This window comes from Neoarthrinium moseri, assembly GCF_022829205.1.
Source record: "Neoarthrinium moseri strain CBS 164.80 chromosome Unknown scaffold4_Wmoseri_CBS_16480, whole genome shotgun sequence".
Lineage (NCBI taxonomy): Eukaryota > Fungi > Ascomycota > Sordariomycetes > Amphisphaeriales > Apiosporaceae > Neoarthrinium > Neoarthrinium moseri.
Genome location: NW_026055118.1, coordinates 335,582 through 352,572, shown reverse-complemented (window position 1 = coordinate 352,572; position 16,991 = coordinate 335,582). Strand labels below are relative to the sequence as shown.

The window sequence follows — 16,991 nt, the reverse complement described above, 5'->3', positions numbered from 1 at the left end:
TCTATGTCGATACACGCCATTCGCGGCTTAAGAAATCAGGCGCCTTCAACTCTGCATCATGTAGGTAGTCACATGTCCCTTTGAAGTCGTCACTTGCCACTGGTTACCCTTGTGATAGATGAGTTCCCAATGTGCAGCAAGAACCACACAGGAATCCGGTGTGGAGGATGAGGTGTAGACATGCCCCCCAGCACCAGCCCCCAAGCCAAACTTCATAGTAGTTCATTTCAACGTCGACAGCCCGCCATTCATGTGCTATCATTGGGAAATTATGTTGTACAAGAAATATATTCATTAAGTTTAGCATCTATCCTATGCCCAAACTCCTAAGACATCGTAGATCGTATATCGTCGTGAGCATAACCATAAGCAAGCTGGTCGAGGCGAAGAAAATAATGTATGAACACTTGAAAGCCTCATGATGCCAGAACCTAGGCACCAAGCCTTGTGACCTTTGCTCTCATGAGAGAGCAATGTTGTTATTCCTCATTGAAACCACTCATACCCTGTTTCGGCCCGTCTAGGGTCGCATATTTATACCGACTTCGTCTGAGTTCGATGCGTGCTTGTAGAAGACCCTGCCTAAACTTCGACGTCTCGTGACGAACAAGACCGATAACGGAAAAACAGAAGGTGTCGTATATCTTGACTTTGGAAGTCTGATGTCAGAATCAACCACCAAGGTCTCGATAATCGACAATCAGCCGGTTGAAGGCGCCGCAAATCCAAATCATGCTAACGCCTCAGTATGCTCATACATACCAGAGGGGATCTGAGTATGCTCCAATTTCAGGCGAAAACCATATCGCCTTTTCTGTGACTGACAACCTCAAGTGTTGTCCCGAGGTTTTGTCCCAGGTATCCTATCATAGCCCTACTAACTTCAGGGTCGTCGGACAGGTCCGCGCAAACTTCACGAAATCGAGCGTACAATTCTTCCAGCTTTCGTAGTTCTCTGGCAAGGATTTCAAGTTCAAGCCATCTTCCATCTTCGCCATTGAGTTGATAAGCACCAAAGCTGACTCCCAGAGCACCTCCTGGGTTAATCTGGCTCATGCCAATAGGATCATGCTCGAAGTGTGAATGCGTTGCATGCTTGTAGAATGACGTAATCTTCCCCATTACTGTTGCCAGCAACATTGCGGCAGTGTGGGTTCCCGATCGGCTCATACACTTGGTGCATGCCAGCATGGCAGCACAGCCTTCAACTGCCTTGCGGTTGAGAGACAGAACCAAGTCGAATGGAGGGACTGCCGGGGAGGAAGCGTTGTGCAAGGCCTGGAGAGACTGCAAACAGACCGTGAAGCAAGTGCACGAACCGGCATGAATCGATGGTGAAGACTTATTGCGTGACGCGGCAGGTCGTACCATTGGTGTTGCAGTTGGACTAGGAAAGTAATTTGACGCCATACTTGCAGGAGTCGGCATCTGGCTATATGCTGGCATGTCAGGGCCTGTTGGATCGGTCCATACCATAGGTGTAGACATGGACAAGTCAAAGGACTGTGAGCGCATATGTGATCCAGGCATTGGAGACGCCGAGACGGCATCGCCATATGGGGTGCAGGAGGGGTCGTTTGGTGGAGTCCAAGGGATTGTCGTGGCGAACATCTCTGGCGGTGCAGGCATATGATTCTCAGACATAGTCCTGTCATCAACCCCAAGCAGGGCCAAACCAGTGGATATCGAAGGGTTTCGGCTTATTGAATCGCCGACGCTGCTGGGAGGTGTAGTCCAGCCTGTTTCGACTCTGAAAAGATGATCAGAAGGGGGAACATGTTGAGCAAACGACATGCTCTTATCCTCCACGATGTGGTTCAGTTCCGGGTTCTCCTGATTGTTGTTGGCTTGCATTGAGCCGTTGCTGTCTGGCTTTGGCTTACCGGCTCGGCTTGAGGGCGAGTACCGGCATTCAATTCCGCAGGCAAGGCATCGGGAGCATATAGGTCTGGCTTTGGAACACTTGACCTTTGCCAGGAAGCATCCATCGCAAGATGCTCTGAGTCGAGGTTGACGAGATTTGGTCGAGGATGACATCGGTAGAGATGATGCGCAGTGAAACCCCACAGCTCTTGCAGGTCTACAGAGCTGACCTAGAAGCGGGTGAAAAGAAACGAGAGAGTGGGCAGAAAGCGTGTAATATATGGTGAGAGTCTGTGTATAAGTAGGATTCCGTGGCAGGGGATGTAGCGCAGAGCTTATTGTGCCTTATGCCAGGATACACACACGAACAGGACGAGAACAGACCATTCCTAGAATCATGGCTGCGGGACGATATGTGTCATCCAACGTTAAATTATCCAAAATTATGAAAATGAGGGCTGTGTTGAGGTGGGTAGAGTTCTTCGGAAATAGATGCTGACCGGAAGTGAAGAAACTCCCAAATCCCTCCCAGGCATAGAAGAGGGATTAACTCAAACAGAAATAGTAGTGACTAGCTGGCGAACCACAGTTATCAAGACAATATCTAGTCCGGGAAAGTGGCAGATTATGAATTCACAGGGTTCCCTTAGAGAAGGAAAGCACACCACAGGGTGCTTTGACGAATTAGAGGCTCGTAGGCAAGCCGTCGAGGCAATGAGGGCGCCAAACGGGAAAACATGGCAGGATCAGCATGTTCTACTCACGGCAGAGCTGCCGAGCTTTGACAAGAGTGCTCCACTAGGAAAAACGGCGCCAAAAGCCACCAAGCCTTCAGGTTACAAGCTTTGAAAATGCAGCAGGTACGTATGTGGCACCGGTACCAGCTTGGTGCCAAAATATATGGTGTGCCTGGACATGTAGTATCGGAAAGAGGCTGAGGACCGGTCCAAGGAATGATTTTTGTGAGGTGCCCGTCCTTACGAACTCAGTGCTTACGGTCGACATGGTCTCTGGTGGTGCGTGGGTGGAGACTTGCGATCCTGCCATGTGAGATGGCGGCCTGTATCACCACCGTCGAATGAGATTATGAGAAGAATAGGTGCCGACTCAGGACGCCAGTAGCAGGGCTTGAGAAGCACTATTAAGTTGCGGGCACTGCAGATGGGTCGCGCTACTTGGTCAACGTGTAAGGGAGAGCAGCGGAGAGGTAGTGAAGCTCCCCAAAGTACAGAAAATATGTATGATGCGGAGAGCGGCCTAGATGAGGATGCAGAGCCGCGATACGGGATGAAGCCTGGCTACCAGTTGAGATCGGAGCAAGGGTCCAAGGGTCAGCCTGGAATGAGAATGCTTGTGCGTTCAAGACTTGGGCAGCTGGGGTTATAGAATTTCTCCGAGTGAGAGACTGTATAATGTACCTAGGATCCGTGTGCCCACTTTTTGCACCCCGGTCGTCGTGCACAACGTATCTGCATTATGGATATCCCTATCTTGCTGCAATACGCTTTTGGTAGATGCTTTGGCCGCATCGCTTGCCTTGCTCTCTCGGACCCGAGGGTGGGTGCGGATGCTTCCCTTTCTGTCAAGGTTAGTGTCTCGAAAACGATCCTTAGTGGTGACGAAATGCGACGTATCAACGACAAAACAGCAGTACTATTTGAGACTTCCAGTGCTCGCACATGGCAGCCCGGACTTGCTCGGAGTCCAAGCCAAAGTTGGCCAAGATTCAGGTCTAGGAGCTGCGGACAAAGTGGTTAGCTGCCTACTCTCCATTTGGGACATCAACGCGGATGGATTCCCACGCGGATCCGAAATCATGGCCGCTAAAGGGCCACCACGTTAATTTAGCTCATTTATGGTGACTAAATGCGGCCCAATCTCTTGTGAGCACTAGATTTGGAGCAGCCAGTCGATGTTCCTCGTAATACTTAATACGGACATTAACGAAAATCATAAGCTGCGGTCATTGTCCTAAAGATGATGCTGAGTTCGTCGTCTCGCGCGCTCTTGGTCTTTATGTCTGACGACATCATTCGATTCCTAGTTATCCTACATCAACAGGCTACGCCTTCAACGTTTCATCAGCCCTATCGGAGTTCTTCCAATAATCTGCCTTCCTTGGCTCCAAAAGGTGTTGTCAGATACACGACCGTCCATTGAAGCCAGGGTCTTCGGGCATGTACAGGGGCTTTCCGCCCAAGTGTCACGTCAGCATGTCGCTTATCTTCGCCCTCCAAGACTGCATTCTTTCACACAGAATGGTATCCAGATGAATGACGGTGCTCGTCTTGGGTGTCAAGCCAATTGTGAAAAGGTTAGCCAATTGATCAAGTGCCGACTTGCTATCAGCAGCTACAGCCACCCAATAGCTTCACGTAGATCACTCTCGAGTCCGAAGGTCGCGTCTTGGAAGCCCTCGCAGCGTCTCCTACAAACAAAACCTGTTAGCCTCGGAGTCTCTGGGGGTACGGGTGGGCTTCATCCAGGTTGCAGGTACTTCGGCCTCGCGGAGTCTTGCGCCTCTGAGATCAGGTGGCCTTCAGCCGCGGTCCGAATAAAGCTAGCCGAATGCAAACAAATCGAGCATCACAGACTTTTTGTATGCTGTGACTGCACACCCAAGGTCCGATTGGCACATAAAGTGAACAAGTCGACGACCGCCGCCACTTTCTGTCGACGCATTCATTGCTATTTGCCCCGGTGACCCTAGTTATGCACATACCTGCAAGGCATGGCACTAAACCCCCCTCAACTACATGCTGCCCAAAAGCTAGGTAGAACCGGTTCGCCAGGGACTCCAAAGTGGGGGAGGGGGGAAGCTGAACCGCCTCCAATTCCAGCCCGCTGCCCCTACCTGTGGATCCACGGAGTATAGGCGTCTTGATTCTGAGTAGGGCTCGATCATCCAGGGAAGTGATCAGCACATCTGCTCGAGCTGAAATCCCATCGTATTTATTCCCGACGCCTCCAGGGAGACCTCATTCCGCTTTACACGCGACTTGCCCGACCCACGACTCTCCGCCAAACACGTCGGTGACGTGGCATGCACATAGGCTCCCAGCATTATGAGGGATCATTCGGTAGAAAATTGAATGGAGCCGTGCCTGATCCCGGCAAAGGACAGTCGCCTCATATCATGTGACCAACGATTTCGGAAGGACCTTAGACATAGCTATGCCTGCCCGCACTGAGAGTCCTGGCAATCACTCTTGGTTAGTCAACTTCAGACCTACATATACGTACTGTGCATCAGACAGGCGATTGCGCAAAATGTGCAGTCAACTTGAAGAACGCGGCAATACAAGGGCTGTGTTGCTGTTGGCAGAATATTTTTCGTAGTTATCTTCATACAGTTTACGGAATGGAGGCCGGGCGAGATCGTCGGTTTGCGAGACCTTGTGCACATTACAGTTTACTGGTGATGTAGGACGTCGCAATCTTGGGACTCATTCCCAATCAGAGCAGACATGAGCCCGCATGGATATCCAGCGTTTTCGACTGTAGATATAGAAAAATGTTTTCATATTAAAGTACAATCAGGCAGACCCAACACCCATTCCAGTATTCTCTTACACTCTCTACTAGATCAATCCAACGATTACCCCTTAGGAGCATCTCAAGTCGAAACCCCACAATATCTTATAAGTGCCTCCAGAGGCAATTGCCAAGCGTTCAACTTCTGTATCCTTACTGTTCAACATGAACTTCAGCCACTTTGGGCGTCTTTTACACCAAAGGCTGACAAATAAATTTTGAGCCAAGACTGTTCTGATGGGCTGCCTCCACTATTCTTATTGGCATCTTTCCAGAAACAAAACCGCGGTGTATATATCTCCGAACAGCTGAAAACCGCAGCTGATTTGGTTCAAACAAAGCAGAGTAGCAATCAACAGCTCCCTGTTGTTTTGGCTACTACTTGATCTGCAAAATAGATTTATACGGTGTCTGTAGGTTATGCAGCTTATCTATACCGTGTGTTAATGTGAGCGGCATTCTCAACAACAATGTGCTCTTGGAAGGTCATTGACTGGCCATGAGATAGTTTTGGCTCAGCGGCGGCGGCTTCTTAATCGAGCCGAATTGAGATGAATCTTGCCAACTACCTCACTGATAACGAGACACGGAGGGGTGGTGTCACGTGTGCTTCCATTCCAGGGGCCATGAAGATATCAGCCTCCCTTCTACACCAAACAAAGAACTGTTGATAGATTCACTGAAGACAGCCAACATACTTCAGGTTAAATTATCTTTACTGATCCACTTTATGTTTCTCGGGTGCGTTTCCATAATCACGCGAAGAAAATTTCCGTTGCAAGTCGAGTAACTTCGGTTCATTCCGATGTGACTTCTGCTGGAGCTGGCGATGTACACGTATGCAAACTCATTTCTTCCTCTGAACAAGCCACTCTCGGTTGCTTGAAACGATCCCGTTATCTCTCAGGTTCATACTGCAACAGATCGCGCTAGAAACTACGCGCGGGTGGTCTTTCGTATTGAGAAAAGAGTTCGAAGTGCATAAGCATGCTGCGAGTCTCTGATGGTCTTGGCTTGGTTCCTCGGAGTGGTGTCGTCCCAAGTTGGGCGTCTTTTGAATCAAAAGCGAAAAGCGCTTTCACAGGCTACGAACTTAGACGCGGACTTGCGGTACCTCTGCAGTAGCTATCGAGCAAAGAATTGGTCTCTACCTTAAAATTTCCCTAGACAGGAAAGTCATCTTGGCCTAGTCTTACTGACTTAGTGTTGCTGGCAAGGTTGGTCCCAAAGTCGCGGGATTTGTTCAACGCGTTATGCACTTATGTAGAGGAACACGCCACGCAATTATCGTACGACACAAGACGCTTGAATATGCAGCCAGAGAACGTGAATGCTGTGACTGTGTCAGGCCAAAGCTGATATTGGTAGGTAGGTTAGAATATTCGGTGCATGGCAGCTTGTCCGGAGATAACACTGCCATACGGTAGACACGTACACTCGGAGCCAAAGAACGATGATGTTGCATATTATTGATGAGGCTATTCGAAAACAGCCCAACAAATGTCGCTCGACATTCATCGATGTGTTACTTACGAGTGAGGCCCAAAAGGTGAGCTGCGTCGGTCCTATCAGCTATTATTGCCTAGAGTGCTTCGAGCCTCCTGGTTGAGATGCCAGGCAGTCGTAGTGAGAGCAAACTAGGTATGAGCCCACCTCAACAGCACCATATGCCCCAAGCATTAGTTTTCGAATAGCCTCGACCCTCTTGAAACGAGGATGAATTTTTGGCAGATGCTCACCCGGGAAATAGTAGCGGATGGCCAACGCAATATTCACTTTCTCATTGGTGTGTGTTGACGTCGACGAGTGTTCCGAAGAGACTAAACGCCGCACAGATATTGAGCTTAAAGAGCCACAAAGCTTCAGTGTTCGCCTCTTACGTTTCAGAAACAATTTTCCAGGTCTCGAATGCATCTATCATAGGACGAACGCGCGTTAGCCAAGAAATTCGAGGAGCAGTTCGATTGTGCCATGTACTAAGCCGTTGGAGGCGTTGATGCTTGTACTACGAACGCCCTTCCCGCATGCTTCCACACCCAAACCAACCCCACCTCCCTCCTCTACAAGCTTTATGATCGAAACGTGGGTTCTCTCACTCGTGCCAAACCCGCAGTGTCACGTACAATCCTACAGTCTGTGCGTATACATGCAGCCACCCGAAAACTAGCCTTTCCTAATGCAAACGTGACCTCTCGTCCTCCTCATGCGTTAGGCTATCCGAAATGGAAGTGATGATGATGGTTGCTACCGTGACAGTGGAGTCTTCAATAGAAACAGGCTTAGGTATATACGAAGATATGATAGATGAGGTACGGGAACTTCAGAATGCATGATTTACTCTTCGACCTACCAGTCTCGAACGGTTTACCTACATGTATACCAACTTTGAGCCAGTTGATTCAGTGTAGAAAAGAGAATTGGGAGCCGTATAATGGTGTCGTATCGGATATTCAGCCTTTGTGATTATCTATGTACATTAGCTCACTTGCTTGCACAGAATTCTTGTGTCCCCGGAGTCATGAGGATGGTCACATGTTGCATCCATCTATTATGCTTTTTATGACCGGTTTATCTGGCTTACAATACGTCGTGGAAGCTCGACTTGCGACACACAGCCATGGAATGTAATTCGATTCTTGGATGGTCGTAGTAATAATAGAAGGATTGCTTATGGCGCTGAGATCCGTGAGCGCTGAAGATATCAAACATCGTATGGGCCGTTGCTCTAAAGTGTGGGTTTTCATATCACACAATCGACCAAGTATCGACCTGATTATGAAGAGTAGCCACCATCTAACTGAACTGGTATTTATAAAGGTCGTTTTGGATTTCTCCGTGGAGTCTAAAAACTTCCGAATCATTCTAACCAAATTGCCAAACTGAGGCAAGATCTATATACAACATTCATATGCATTATGTTTTGCCCAAAGACCACCCAAGAGAAATAATCCCGATACTGCCCTCGCAAACCCAAGGAAAAAGATTATAGAAATAGAAACGAGCGTCTTAGCATATCTTATACATACAATCGTGAGTGACAAAGGAAACTAGGTCCGAAGTGGGAATTATGAAGACATGCCGCTCTTCATGAAACCACCCAGCATTTTGGCATAATCACCATGCATCATAGAGAAGTGGTTTCCAGGCATGTGGTGGAAACTCATCTTGTTGACATCAAGGTACTCGTCCCAGCGGTTAGGGCCAAAGTCATCTCGGTTGTCGAGAAGGAAAAGAGCGTGGCCAGTAGGGTAAGGGTCAGGACGAGGATCCGTGGGAAGGTGGCACACTCCATCCTCGCACCAGATGACGGTGACCTTGGGACACTTGTCGGCGGGGATGGGCTCAGCAGTGTAGTTGGACAAAGCAGTGACCGAAGCAGCAAAGTGTGGCAAGAGCCACTCAGGAATCTTCTTGGCCTCCGCAGAGTCTCCCTCACCAAGGAGCCCAATTGAGGCGAACCAAGCATGGAGGCCAGCAGGGAGAGGTTCGATGGTGATGGGGCAAGGAGCATCGATGATGATCAGGTTGGAAACCTCCTCGTTGGCCTTGGTCAACTGATTCACGATCTCGTAGGCGATAACACCACCAGCACTCCATCCTGCAACAGCGTAAGGTCCAGTGGGCTGGCGACGCTTCATTTCCGTGATGAACTTGGTGGCCATGCCATAGACACCGCACTTATACTCCTCTGGAGTCTTCATGAAAGGCGAGAATAAGCCCCAGACCGCGACATCAGGGCCAACTTCCGTGATCTCAGTGTAGGATGTAGCGCTGCCACTGCCGTCAGGAATCATGAACAACTGCTTGGTAGCAGTACGGTGGTTTCCCTGTAGAAGGACAGAGGTTGCCTTGCGGTGAGGGTAGTTATCGACAAATCCAGACTCAACCTTAGCGACAGCCTGAGTCTTGGGTTCTGGCTTAGACTGCTTTGCCGCTGGCTTCGGAGCAGCAGGGGCACGCTTTGGCTTATCTTCAATACCCAGGGCACGCTCAATGTCCTTCAGCGAGGGGTTATGGCCCAGGAGATCCGAAGGAATGCTGAGTCCAGTCTTTTCACGGAGAATACCGAGGATCGACAAGCTCATGAGGGAGTCCATGCCAAGTGCAGCCAAGTCAGGAGCAGCGATAATTTCCTCAACCTCAACACCCATCTCGGCGCTGATGGTTGAGCGCACAATATCCTGAAGCTCGCTCACATTACCTTCAGCCGGAGCATCACCCTTGACGGAACCCTTCTCGCTCTCATCAGGCGGAGTAGTGACATCAGAATCCGACTCCATATCAGCGGTGTCAGAAGAACCACTAGAATCTGTTGACTCTTCAACGCCAACAGCGCCAGCAGTTTCAAATTGTGCCAAGAAAGTCTTGAAAGCACCGACAGTAGCATGGTCGTTGAAAGCATGCGAGTCAATGTTAAGCTCAAGCTCCTCACGCAGGCGGCCGCTAATGGTGAGACCCATGAGCGAGTCAACACCGAGATCAGAGAAAGCGATGTTGTCCGCCAGCTCATCGTGGCTAACACCCGTCTCCTTGGCAATAATGTCCATGACCTGTGTCACAACCGAGTTCTTTGCGAGCTTCTTGTTGACGACAGGAAGGTTCGCCGACGTCACTTGCTTCTTCTCCTTCGGGGTAGCCTTTGCAGCCGGCTTGGCAGCAGGAGCAGCAGCACGAGCTGGAGCAGCGGCGGCGGCGGCACCCTGGGGAGGGAGGACGATGTTGAGGACCTTGCGCGGGATGGCTTGGAAGCGAACGTCTCCCGCGAGACCGATGAGTTTGTCGCCATCAAAGATGTAGGCATCTCCAGACATCATCTTGCTTCCCTTTACGTTTTGCATGCGAATGTAGGTCTGGTAAGTCTTGTCCGCAGATAGACGCTCGGCAAATCGCATCGAGCCCCAACCGTGCGAGATAAAGACCTGTTCACGGGAGTCGATGGCATCGGAACCGTTCAAAATGAAGCCAGAGATGTGGCAGACACTATCAATCCAGTATGGAGCAGTGTGGAAGGTACCATCCTCGGGGCTGGTCTGGAAGTTAACCTTGGCAGTTGCCTCGCAAGTTTCACTGTCGAGAATGACAGACTCCATGCCACGATACCGGCGATCGTAGTCAACGAGAGCGGCGAAGAGCTTGTACGCAAGGCCACGTCCAATCTTGGAAGCATCGCCCCGCTGTTCAGCAGCCTTGAGGGCTTCCACGCGTGACTTGATGAGGTAGCTGACACGCTCGAACTCCCCGAGCCATTCTTCGTTGTTTCCGAAGTAGACCTTGCAATTGGCATGCTCTGTCTTCTGAGCACCTTCGCCAGTGGTCCAGGCTACATCAGCGTGGCCTTGAGCAGCATCGGCCTTGACTGACATGCGGAGGATCTGGCTCTTGGCCTTGGTGTCGAAGATCAATGTCTTGGGAACCTCCATGTGGCTCACATTGCAGCCAATGTTCTCCGTGTCAGGACGCAGGAGCTTGTAAGCGTACTCACAAGCCGTGATAGCCATATCGCCGTATAGTGAAGATGGTGTCAAAGCGGTACCGTTGACAAGATGACCTGAGCAAACCTTTCGCAAATCCTCACGAGTCATTTCGGACTCAGTTTCGATGACTGCAACATTGCCCTTGACTTCTTCCTTGGTGATCTTCTGGACAGTAGTGGTGGACAACTTGGGCTTAGGAGCCTCAATTGCCTTGGTAGGAGCGGGAAGAGCACCTCTGTTCTTGGTGAGACACCAGTCGCCAGAGTACTGAAGCCAGTAGTTCTTGAAGTCGAAGGCATAGCTTGGAAGATCCAACAGACGGACTGAAGCATCAAAGTCGCGGTGAAACTCGTTCCAGTCAAGGTTCATACCAGCAGAGTGGAGAGTGCAGAGACTGGCACTGAGGGTCTTGTAAGTGGCCTCGTTGCGGCGGAGTGATGGTACAGCAATAGTGGTAGCACCAAAGGCAGCCTTGACCATGTTCGCGCAAACAGGATGAGGGCCAACTTCAAGCCACACGGTCTTCTCGTCAATAATTCCAGCCTGCTGTGCCGACACCAAGCCACCCAAAAAGTTGACAGCTTCGCGGGCATGGTTACGGAGATACGCAGGGTTAATGGGCTCACCATCAACAAGCTTTCCAAGAAGCGGCGAAATGATTGGGACTTTGGGAGTTTCAAACCTGACAGAGCGGGCCAAATCCTCGAACTCATCGAGAATGGGCTCGACCTGAGCGGAATGGAAGGCAAACGGAACCTTGAGCTGAGTGCACTTGAAACCGGCTCCGCCGAGTTGTTCGGCAATCTCAGCAACCTCGTGAGAAGTACCGCTAAGAACAGTCTCACGTGGGCCGTTGATGCAAGCGACGTTGGTGGTGGTGGCACGAGCACCCAGAGCCTCCGTAACAGTCTCGACAGAACCTTGGACAGCCAACATTGCGTGGGTACCAGCAGTACATTTCTCAACCAGGAGCTGAGCACGCGCACCAACAAGATATATGGTATCACTTGCTGAAAGGACCCCAGCAACATTGAGCGCTGCATACTCGCCGAGGCTGTGTCCAAGAACAACACCAGGCTGGATACCCCATGCAGCCCAGAGCTTGGCCAGAGCCATCTCGAAGGAGCAAAGGCCGAGCTGAACAACGACTGGAGACAGCTTTTGGACCTCAGGCTCGCTACCATCAATGAGAGGCAAGAATGACGGGAAGCCATGGATCTGGGCGAGTTGGTCGTACTCATTGATGGCTGTCCTGAAGATTTCGTAGTGGGCATAAAGCTCCTTCCCAAGGCCGGCATAGTGAGACCCTTGGCCGGTAAACATAAAAGCAACCTTGGGTTGCTCGGGTGAAACAGGAACGAAGTTAGACTTGAGGCGTTCCTTGATGGCCTGAGCAGCCTCGAAGAGGTCGCTTGCAGCAACGTTCATACGCCAGTAGTGCTGGATCTTGCGGGCAGTCGTGGTGTATGCCACATCGCACAGGGGAGTCGAAGGGTTCTTCTCCATCCATTGCACGAGGTTCTCGGCGTTACGAATCATTGCGGACTTTGACTTTGCAGTAATGGTAACAACGTGGACACTGCGGGGGTCTGCAGCTGCTGGCTTGTAGCGAGGGCCATCTTCGAGGAGAATGCCAGTGTTGCCACCTGCGGCACTGAAGTTGTTCACGAAAATTCGGCGAGGCTTTCCGTCCTTGCGCTGGAAAGGAGTCTGGTGGAATGCAATGTTCACACCTCTGTCACCCAAATCCTTGGGGAATGTCTTGTTCATCTCGCCCTTGATTCCCACATGTGGTGGGATCGCATTCTTCTGCATCATCAAGAGCACCTTGGACAGGGCAGTGATACCAGATGCCGCCTCACCGTGTCCAATGTTTGACTTGACCGCTCCCAGGTAGAGAGGACGATCAGCCGGCCTGTGGCGGTTTGCCGGGGCAAATACATTAGTCACAGACACCATCTCAGTCCCGTCACCAGCCTGGGTGCCAGTACCGTGCATCTCGACATAATCGACATCCAATGGGTCAACTCCAGCTTCATCCAGAATGGAGGAGGATAGGATAGACTGAGTAGGTCCGTGGGGATGAGTGATGGAAATCGCATCCGCTGAGTGGTTTGTCTGAGTGCCAAGCACAACAGCGAGGATTCTGTCCTTGTCCGCCAAGGCATCATCAAGACGCTTGACAATGACTGACGCGCAAGCATCGGCACGGCAGTAGCCATCGGCATCATTGTCGAAAGTATTGCAGTTTCCCTTCTTCGAAAGGAACTGGCCACGACTCAAACCGGAGAAAATATCCGAGTTGGTCATGCACGACAGACCACCGACGATGGCAGTATCGCACTCCTTTGCTCGCAGTGACGTACAAGCAACTTGTAGAGCAGCCGCACTAGAGGAGCAGGCAGTATCGATGTTCAAACTAGGACCGCTGAAACCGAAGTGGTAGTTGATGCGACCAGGGCCAAAGGCGCGGACACCACCGGTGATGTAGTAAGTGTCCACCTCCTGGGCGGCGTTAATCTCACGCCAATCATCGGAAGTCTGACCGTAGAACGTTCCGATGCGATCTAATCTGGTCGACGGCGTCCGGTTGGGCACGTACCCAGACATCTCGAGAGCCTCATATGCAGTGGTCAAAGCCATGCGCTGCATGGGGTCGGTCTGGAAAGCTTCACGCGGAGACATGTTGAAGAACCTGGGGTCGAACAGACCAGGGTTCTCAATCCAGCAACCGTAAGGTGTGTGACTGGTGTTTATCGCCTTACCAGTAGGGTCGACATGAGTCTCTGCCGGGAAACGGTCTGCCGGCACAACCCGATGAGCATCAATGCCCTTCTCGAGAAGCTCCCAGAGCTTTTCGTGGCTGGCAGCATCGGGAAATCGGCCTGCCATGCCGACGATGGCAAGCTTGCAGTTTCCAGACGAACCATGGTTTCCGATGCTTGAGACACTGCTCGCCTGCGACACCTGAGGTGGTGATCGAAGCACGACATCCAGCTTTGTCTGTGCCTTGAGCAGATTGGCCAGCGTGCTTGCAGCCTGTGTAGGTCCATATGGGATGACAAGGACTCTAGATCCTTGAAACTGTTGCGCATTCTTCAGACTGCCCTTCAGTGCTTTGTGGAACAAGAGTGGCTCGTTCAAAATCTCGTGAACAATAGCCTTGAGAAGCGACTTGGTGTCGGTCTCTGTGAAGGCGGTGCCAGTCACGCAAGACATGATCTCGCTTCGTGGCTTCGAGTCCGCAAGAGCAGCACTGACGACTTCGTCGTTCAGTCGGAGGATTTTCTCCAAATCAGCTGACGAGTGAAGGTGGGCGGCATGGTATGGCCCGTACACAGGAATGGCCGTTGGTCTCGAGTCAAACAAGTTCTTGCTGAAAAGAGACTTCAACGTGGCTGGAGTGCCAGAAACCGCGATATTGCTGGCGGACACAGCACTGACATAGGCCTGGGCGGCCTGCGAGATTCCCTATTGGTGCATTAGTAAGGTATTTGAATGTTTGCTGGTGCACAGGGCGTACCTCTGACTTGTGGAATTCGGCGAGAATTGATTTGGCCTCAGCTTCTTTGGCTCCAGGGACAACGTATGTCCAGCTCTCAGATTTCTCAATCGAAGGGCTCAGCCGTTCTGCGAGGGAGGCCACGTGGGAACCAACTCTGTATGCCATCAAGACGACTTGAACGGCAATAGGCACGAGCGAAGACAGCGATGGGCTCGAGGCAATCGCAGTCGCTGCGAACAATCCGGTACAGAGACCGGAAAGGTATGTGTTCTCGGATTTCGTAACATCTTCGTGTTCCTTCTCGGATCGACTAGTTTGTGTTAGTTACCAATTCGACCAATAACGTGAGAGCAACCCAATGACCACAAACATACTCGATATAGTGGGCTAGCTGTGCTATACACAACAAAGCACTGTCAATACCCGGGCTCTTAATAGCCTGGGAGTGATATCTCTCGTTGAGTTGCTGCAGTGTTCTGAAAATCGGGATCTTCTTCCGTTCTAGTCGCGGTAATTGATCGATCTCTCCTCGCAATGCGTCGCCGGCATGTTGGAGAAATGCCTTCGATAGAACGCTCGGGTTTCCTAGTCTGAAGAAGTCGGCCAAAAAGCCGTGTGTGTCGAGGGACTGGTCTCCAAAAAGGAGAAATGCCATCTGGTCCGCCATGGTGTAGATGGTGTGTTTGTGTGTGAAGTGATCTCCTGCATACTAAGCCGGGGAAGCGGTCCCTCAGTTATATATCTAATATGCTGCAGCTCGGATCTAGCAGCTTGAGCCAAATATAACAGACGCTAGTGTCTCCCTGTAAGGTATCTCATCATAACACTCTAGCCGCAAAGTGTAGATTGGAAACCTTGGGGGTGTACCGACGGCAAGGGTGAACCTACACCCCTATGGGCCATATCCCTTCCTTCGACTTCACTACCGGTGCAGTAGTCCGGGCCTGGTACCGCTCGGCGACCGAAGCCTCACGAATGATAATCGCCATCCTTCCATTTTGGGACAGTAAGTTCCAGTCATAGGGCTGCCACCTGAAGCTTGGCCCTGGCCCTCATGCCGTAAGAAGCGTTGTCCGGACCGTGACGTCTTGGATGCACGTATCAGACAGTGGATCAGAGCCCTGCAAAGCTGGGTCGGGCGTCTGGACTCATCGTTGTACCGCATTGGCGGCAGGAAACATGTTATCCACGGAGAATAGACAATGCAGTGATCCTAGGCTGGGACCGCCCTCCAGGCCACGCCGCTGGCGCCCATCGTACGAGTTAATCTGACACCAGCAACATAGCCGACCTGAAACTACGCACGGAAAATAATGGACGGGCTTTCTGTGCTGATCCTGCTTGATTCCTGCCAGCGCCTCGACCGTAGTGGGCCGTACGCCGTTGGGGAACTCCGCGAAGGGCCGCAGCACAGTGCACCCACGGAACGACGCGGGAACGAGATGCACCCGTATTCACTGACGCCCCACCCCGGCGCAGGGAGCATTGAATAAAGAACAATTAAGGTGAAGCTAGCCGCAATGCTCGTTCTGCCACTGCAGATGGCAACAATGTGTAAGCGGCAGCATGTGGGCTGGGGGGACGAGCCTCGGGCCCTGGCGCTGAGTCCGAACCCTTGTGCCAAAACATCCCGCGCGGGCTCCAGAAAGAGTTAAGCTCCTGCCCGGCTGGGTGGATCTCTCTGTCTTCCCCAGCTCAGATATACATTGCGATCTCGAATCTGTAGGTGCGAATTGGAATGGTATTGTCGGAAGGCCATCGCTCATGCCGAATTGTGGTCTGGTCTTGTTAGTATAGTGCAGTTCCACAGATTTGGACGAAGTGGTTCCTGGGTCCCTCGCCGCCGCCGCCCACCAGCGGGGCGGCATTCAAGCCACAGACGGAACCAAGGTTGGGAGGGGGTCAAGGTAACAACTTTGATAAGGCTACCTCCCTCGGATCTCATCTCGAGGCAGGGCCATAGGCTGTAAACACACAGACTTGTACCATTGCTCAGTACATGTGACGGATCTTCATCGTGATCATGGATGCGCATGGTTCAGTCAGAAGACTGACTCGGCTTGGTTGAGGCGGAAACGTGCCAGAGCTATGTTCTACCTATGCTCCTGGCGGGTGTCTCATGGCATCCTCGTCAGACTCTGCTCGCACAAGAGTAAGAGACCGTTTCATTAGCCATTGAAACGGAATGTTTGTGTCTTCTCGCATCAATGTCACAGCTTTATACTGACCCAAGGTTGAGGTTCTTCGTATTTGGGCCCTGGCTCCTTGCCGTGTCTTGCGGAAGGTCGCTTTGCCGAGTAGTTGAACCGCTGAGTATGCAATCTACTGCAGGAAAACTCGTACTGATGTCATAGTCGCGGCAACGTGGTAGGGTCTGCGACTCTGCGATAAGAAATACCAGCATGGATGGACAGGCTGGTGGCTGGTTGAGAACATCAAAATCTCCTACGCTATATTGCATCTCACAGGTATCCGAGACGGACCATCTGGCTGTTACAATAGTAGCAAGATGTATGGGGCGGAAATGGAGAAAATGTTCGACCGCGCGCAGTCAGGCCTAAGCTGTTGGCCTCGGGGTTGCCAGTGCATCCTGTTCACAGTAAGCCGCCTCCCTG

The 16,991-nt window shown here is 51.4% G+C and overlaps 2 protein-coding genes across 2 annotated transcripts; both read right to left on the bottom strand.

Annotated features, from left to right (window-relative positions):
• Positions 1 to 789: 789 nt before the first annotated feature.
• JN550_001906 (uncharacterized protein) lies at positions 790 to 1,854 on the bottom strand (the record flags this gene model as incomplete). Its single annotated transcript, XM_049313142.1, has 1 exon — positions 790 to 1,854. The coding sequence occupies one exon, from the start codon at positions 1,852 to 1,854 to the stop codon at positions 790 to 792; it is 1,065 nt and encodes a 354-aa protein (XP_049175967.1).
• Positions 1,855 to 8,462: 6,608 nt separating this feature from the next.
• On the bottom strand, positions 8,463 to 15,043 carry JN550_001905 (uncharacterized protein; the record flags this gene model as incomplete). The annotated part of the gene is made up of 3 exons (XM_049313141.1): positions 8,463 to 14,342; positions 14,395 to 14,686; positions 14,751 to 15,043. 3 exons carry the CDS (start codon positions 15,041 to 15,043, stop codon positions 8,463 to 8,465), a joined length of 6,465 nt encoding a protein of 2,154 aa, XP_049175966.1.
• Between the last annotated feature and the right edge of the window lie 1,948 nt (positions 15,044 to 16,991).